The sequence below is a fragment of the Carassius carassius genome, chromosome 2 (genome assembly GCF_963082965.1).
Source record: "Carassius carassius chromosome 2, fCarCar2.1, whole genome shotgun sequence".
In the NCBI taxonomy this organism is placed as follows: Eukaryota; Metazoa; Chordata; class Actinopteri; order Cypriniformes; family Cyprinidae; genus Carassius; species Carassius carassius.
In genome coordinates, this window is record NC_081756.1 from 1113725 (window position 1) to 1120698 (window position 6974).

The following is a 6974-nucleotide window of genomic DNA, read 5'->3' on the forward strand; positions in this document are numbered from 1 at the left end:
ATGGTATTTTGCCCCGTCCATTTCTACTTCTATCCTGATGATTGCTCCAGTCTCTGCTGCAGATAAACACCCCATAACAGGACATTACCACCTCTTTGCTTTTCTGGAGGAATGCTGTTATTTGGATGCTGAGCTCTACCGGATTTTCAGCAGAAATATTGTTTGGTGTCAAGGTATAGCCCTTGATGAAGCCTTTGAAATGTTTTAGTCTCATCCCGACTTGTGCCTGTCCACAACTTTATCCCAGAGATCTTTTGACAGTGCCTTGCCTCCCTGCTGTGTGTGTGCACTTTGGATGGGTTAAATGCAGAACACTTTGACTTTTTTAGCTTCAGTTGTATTACCAAGGACTGAAATGCTCCAGGAAAGCTATTTTGACACTGATCTGATAAAAATGTTCACAATTGAAAGACAGATGACACTGGCAATTGAGAAGGTGATCAGCTACAGGTGAGCGTACAAGTCATTTTGAGAAGGGGGGGTGATATTTTTGTCCAACTCATTGATTCTGTTTTGTATTTTTCTATTTATTTCTGACATGTCTTTCACTTAGATTTTCTGACAAGTCTTTCACTTAGATGCACTGAGTAAATACAGCTGGATAAAACAACAACTGTGTCCATCTTCATTTCAGGGTCCAAAGCAACAAAATGTGATTATCTTAAAGGGGGCCAATTCTTTTCTAGACATCTAGACATTTCTGCTAAAAGTGGAAACAAAGTACTGCATAATTTTTGCTCATACAGATATAATACAGTAATACAATACTATCACAAAAGTCAGCAAAACTCAGCATATAGGCTACCCCCAACTGAGCCTGGTTTCTCCCAAGGTTTTTTTCTCCATTCTGTCACCGATGGAGTTTCGGTTCCTTGCTGCTGTCGCCTCTGGCTTGCTTAGTTGGGGACACTTAAAGGGGTCAGATGATGGTGATAAAAACAACATTATTTTGTGTATTTGGTGTAATGCAATGTGTTTATATGGTTTAAGGTTTAAAAAACACATTATTTTCCACATACTGTAATTAATTATCATTCTCCTCTATGCCCTGCCCTTCTGAAAAGCGTAGATTTTTACAAAGCTCATTATTCTGAAAACCGAGGTGTGCTCTGATTGGCCAGCTATCCAGTGCATTGTGATTGGCCGAATACCTCAAGCGTGTGACAGAAATGTTATGCCCCTTGCAATACTGTACTGCCATCTCCCAACGCTAAGAGACAAACCCAATAAAACCCATTACAAACGAGGCATTTGTTGCATCCAGTGGGGACATAACTACTGATTATAATGACTTGTACTGTCTTTTTAGACATTGCATTGTGTAATGTGCCACTTAAACTTAAAACCATGTCTAATTCATAAGCATGAAAAATAGCAGACTTTACAATCTCATAGTCACACTTTACTCAGTAGTGAGCGTGGAAAATCCTTCCTGTGCTCTCCCTACCAGCACACATTGCAGTAATAATGTCTAAAATTACTTTGGCCATTTCAATGACTCTGCAATGCATTCAAAATGCTGGAAATACTTCTCTTCCTCCTTCTCCAAAACTGGCGGAACAAGACTAAAGCTTTTATAAACATCAAAGACAGGCCCAGCGAGCACAGGTTCAGTGGAGAACATCTGAACAAGGGTTTGATCGGTTTGTATAATCAGCTCTATCTCAACTGAAACTTTCTTCACTCTCTTTCCCTTTCAAATTGTAACTACATTTTACATATCTCTAACTGTTGTTGCAATTTCTTTATTTCAAAATCATTCTGAAACTCTTTTTCTTTTAAAGCACAAATGTCGTGTTCAGCACAGTTGATCGAACTGCTTCTGATGTAAAGACATCTCACTAAACTTTGCATTTTGATCGACATCACAGAGAAGGGAGGATGAAGACTCCTTAGGGTTAACTTAAGCTCTTACCTCTAAAGCCTTCTACACACTGCACGATTTTAACAATCCTATAAGATCATTGCTGGTCACACTGTGCAACATGGATCTAATAAACTTGGGTACGACATGTATGTAGACTTTATAATGATTACACCTACTGACTTGTAGGCTACGACACACGTTTCTATAGAAGAATAAAACATCATTAGCCCGTGCTAGTGGTAAACAAATAGAGCACAATGAATCACATTTTGACAGTTGTGGTTTTTATGTGTGCTGAAAAAGTGGGAGTGGCGAAAGAGGAAGAAATAAGAGCTTGAAGTAAGCAGTTTTATGTTTTAGCACCATGTTGATTTCATGTAACATTTTTACTGGTTGTTCAGTAAACGTAGCTGCAAACACACTTTGCGATGAGCATCCTGAATTTCTGACACTGACAGGAAATGATCGTAGACTATCGTTGATCGTAAGACTGTAACAACGGCCGTCTTTGAACCTCTACAACTGTACAACATAGGACCACCGATTAGGAGCCACGATCACAGTAATCGCCACGATTGTTTCACGATGCCAATCTTTTATCTGCGGCAGCCGAAAATCGTGCATTGAGTCTCAGGCTTTAAACACTTTACTCGGAAAGTGCGCTCTTCACAACTTTTATCAGTGTTTCCTTGAGCTTCTTATCACTGCTCGTTACCTCCACATCAAGTTGTTCGGCAATCTGCAAGAGCCCTTCCTTCCTGCACGTCTCTAATAATATGTCTGAAGGAAATGCAAAGAAATCCTCCACTAAAGACGATGACATGACTATTAAGAGACAGAGCAAACACGAACACAATGCGAACAGACGTGTAACTAGAGTGTTAAAATGACAAATCCCATCAGCCACTTCGCCAGGGATTGTCACAGCAAACACACTCCAAAAAGAAAACATCACCGTTACAGGATAAATAAAGACTTACCGCAAGTAATTCGTCAAATTCTCTTGAAACTCGATAGGCATCGCAAACAAAAGATACAGAAAAAAACAACCTCATGAAAGTGTCAGCTCATGAAAAATGAGAGAGTCCAGTTCCTAACTACAAACAAAACTAACTAAACCTACCTGATCTTCAAAGATGTACCGGACTCTGAGCAGTGTTTAAACACTGAACTCGAAGACAATTGGCCTTTCAAACCAAAAGCTTGAAGCATACCTCCGTCCAGAATAACCTTCAAAAATAAGAAAGGAATAAAACCAAACTAAAATAACAAACAGTGCCTCGATAGAGGGATTATAAATCCAGCTGAGGAGACTCTAACTACCTGAAGTCTACTCATTTACACAGGTGAACACACAAAAACACTATGCATTACTTATACATGCAGCAATCTGGGATGAGCGGACAATTTTTTATTATATCCCGTTCGTTTAAGGTCACAACATAAAAGGGATCAGACAACAAATCTAATCAATGCAAATTGTTTTATTGAATTAAACTAATACAACTTAATAAACATAAGTCTAGGGATAATAAAGAAAATCTAAGAAATAAATATGGCAACAAAACGGGTTAACTACATGATATAAGAAATGCAAAGGGGAACAAATGTTAGCGAATCAACAAGATCTTACATGTTGAGTCAGAGCCACTCCTGAGAAACCATCCCACAGATCTCCCTCAGGCAACAGATATGCTAAAACTTACATCTAGTGCTGTTTTATTATAGGCGGGATGCAATTTTTTTTTTTTTTAAATACAAGCATTTCAGTCAAATGTAATTCATGCAACATTTCAAACCTTAAACCCATGGGGGAAAATCCCTGTCCCTCATCTCACCCTAAATCTACATCTAAAAATCATCTTTGTCACCCAGTTTTGAGAACAGATTTTCCATCAGGAGCACACTCTTTAAATAAACAGGTAGCACACTAGGTTTAGGATCAGAGCCACAGAGAGATGGAGGGGATGCCTAGATTTAGACTCCACAAAGCTTAAACATAGTTTTCTTACAGTTTTGGTTCAGTGATGGACATTAAGACATTTTATAGTGTTTTAACATTAAAGTTACAATCATTGTTTAAAGCGGACTTTAAATATAGTGATTAAATTTAGCTTTAAGGAAACTACAGAACAGCTTTTTTCTCATCTGGTGGATCAAGATCCAAAAACTGATTGCAAAAGTCAAGAGACATTTTTAGTTTTTTCCACATTGATTCAGTCAATTATCGTCTCTTTCAGAAAATCTTGCCCTGTATTGATGGGTGAAAAGAAGATGATCTGTGATCTCATGTCTTTCTCGTCTTCTCTTCTCTTTGGAAGACGTCTCCATTTGTTTGCTGCTTCCACTGCAGATAAGCATGCGCTGACAAACCCTGAAATATCAGCTTCTGCTTAATCTGAGGGGAGAAAAAACTGATTTGTTAGGTTAAGTGCTTACAGTATGTCTGCTGGTCTTCATAAACATGTCTTACCATGTTTGAATTTTACTTGTTTAAGAAAAAAAAAATATTTGTATATGTACTGTAGCACTGATTGATAAAATGCACACTTCAAAATTGCTAGTAAACTAAGTAAACTAAAAAAGACTTTATGTTCTTTTCACGTCTGTTAAATTTACAAGCATTTTCTGATTTTCGCCACATTTGTTTTTCCAGCGCAGTACATAAAAGATTGACCAATGAAAGAATCACAGATTAATCTGAGTGGCTGATCGGCATCGTTAGTCTTCATTTTTGTAAATGATGTAAAGATTAAATGTCTCACCTCCTGAAGGATTGTGGCCGTTATATCTGGATCATTCACATTCTGATCCGATTCCACCTTTATTCTCAGTATCTGTCTAACCACTGTTCCTGTGGGTCACACACACACACACACACACACACACACACACACACACACACACACAAAATTGAATAATTCATTGCCAGTTTTTTCTACTATCCAATTTACCTTAGAAAATTTGAAAACTAATTTGGTATATTCATCAAAGTGAATATTTTGACAGAAATGTCTGAAGACATTCAGAAATAACAAACTTATAAAATGGCATGTTCCTCTAACATTTAAATAACCAAGAAGAAAATATCTTAGAAACAATAATGCTGCTAATGTTGAGAGAACATTCAAATGTAATATTTACATTATAGAATAAACATTAAGAATAAACCAAGAAGTAACTCTCTTGGTACATAAAAAAAAGAAAAAAAAAAGAAAATGGGTGTTTTGAACATTTGAAAAACTAAATTTATGGAAATGTTAGCAAACATTGGCTGAACATGTTTTTGTAAGCTAGGCATTCAGTACTGAAAGCATTGTCAGAGTTTTTATGTTAACTGGAATGTCGCCAAAATAGAAACCGTTTTCCCATTGTGTCTGGTTTGGACACAGAAATTAAACATGGCTCTACCGTAGTAAAAGTGTATTAACATTACCATTTGTATGACAGCAGTTTTACTACAAATATCAGGGTTAAACTACCGTTAATTTGTGGTTGCCATGTTTCTTGTTTGTTTTATTTGTAGTAAAACCATGGTTGATTTTCGTAAGGTCTGTTTTAAGAAGCCACACCACACCAATCTTGGAGAAACACTCACTGTCGTAGCAGAAGAAGGGATTCGTTTGACTGCAATCCAGATCATCCCACAGTCTGCTTTGTCGTAAATGCACCACACAGTCTCCCGATCCATCCGGCTGACTGGAATGCCAGTTCCTGAAAGAAGACGTGCTGTTATCGGACCAGACGAAAGCGTCTTTGAAAAGCCCCATGTATGAGACATCTCCTGCAGGAATCAGCTTCTGGATCTGACAGTTCTCCTCCTTGTTCCTCACGCTGACCAACTCTGTGTAAGACTTTCTGCAGTAACTCTGAGCCTCTCTCCAGGACTTCTGCAGATTGACCAACACGTATTTGCTGTATGTCTGACCTAGGAGATAAAACAGATAATCACTAAATCAGCAGCAATCAGCGCTTAACTCCATGTCTTGTGTTTGCACAGACCGATAATGATAAGATTTTAATAATTGGTCTAATTCCCAGAGAATAGCACGTCCACATCACTGGAACCACATGATTGGAATCACATTATTAATATGTAATAATACATTTATAACAACATTACTTTCAACATTACGCTCCCTATGATCTGAGTAGTTATTATTTCTGGTGTAAACAGTTTAGTTATCAATTAAATCAGTAATTTAGCAAACATTATTTTGAATAAAACTATGTACAGATGTGCATGAATGTAAATGCAGTACCATAGAGGTCTGAGTGGTAGCATATGAAGCTCCTGCGCGTCTCACAATCTGTGTCTCGAAAGTCTCCGATAGAATCCATAACTGAACAGTATTCACCAGTATTGTTAGTTGGTTCATGTTGTCCCCAGTTTCTGTATTCAGTTTCTCCGTCCTTGTAAATCTCTGGATCAGCCCAGCGCCACTGCTCATGACCCGTTTTCCTCAGTCCGATCCAGGCGGAGTCAGTGCTCATTAAGGTTCCAAGAGCCAGAAGATCCTTCATGTCTGCCCAGTCCTCCAGGGTCACCAGATCAATGTAATTCTCTCGGCAGTATCGCTGAGCCTCAGCAAAGGTTTTGTATTCATTCACAAAGTAGAAGTTCTTATATGACTCCACGAAGGCGTTCAAACCTTTAAAAAAGTAAATATGCAGATGCAAAATATAAATATGATGCACACCATGTTTACATGCCTGGTTTTATTCCTTCAGTATCTCACCTGTAACACAGTTTATTCCACAGATCATGAGGATGAGAAGAAGCTTCTGCTCCATGGCTCTGTCCTGCCATCAGCAAATCATGACGAATTAAAAAATGTCTAAAAATTATACACTGCATAAAGTGATGTTCTTTCTCAGTATTTTTGTTTTGTTTTCAAGTACAAATATTGAACTTGTTTTAATGTTGATTTTTTTTTAAACCAATGGCAGATATTTGTTCTTATTTTACTAATTTCTAATGAATTTCTCACTTATTAATTTATGCCATTTTGCTTTTCCAGAAAATGTATCTTGATTTAAGATTGTTTAGTTAATTATACTGGAAAACAAGACAATAATAAGGAACAACATGACTTTTTGATCTGTA

The 6974-nt window shown here is 37.5% G+C and overlaps 1 protein-coding gene across 2 annotated transcripts in view; it reads right to left on the minus strand.

The window, feature by feature from the left end:
• The window catches only part of LOC132096245 (macrophage mannose receptor 1), a 51736-nt gene extending 45513 nt beyond the window's left edge, over positions 1 to 6223 (minus strand). Inside the window, exons 1-4 of one of the 2 annotated variants that reach the window (XM_059501498.1) lie at positions 6130 to 6223; positions 5466 to 5795; positions 4633 to 4721; positions 3887 to 4265 (exon numbers count right to left, since the gene is read on the minus strand). In XM_059501498.1, coding sequence (XP_059357481.1) covers positions 4155 to 4265; positions 4633 to 4721; positions 5466 to 5795; positions 6130 to 6208 — 609 coding nt within the window. In that variant the 5' untranslated portion in view covers positions 6209 to 6223 and the 3' untranslated portion in view covers positions 3887 to 4154. Of the gene's footprint in view, positions 1 to 3886; positions 4266 to 4632; positions 4722 to 5465; positions 5796 to 6129 lie in introns of those variants that run through there. The other variant, XM_059501505.1, reaches the window with a different exon arrangement.
• Positions 6224 to 6974: the final 751 nt, after the last annotated feature.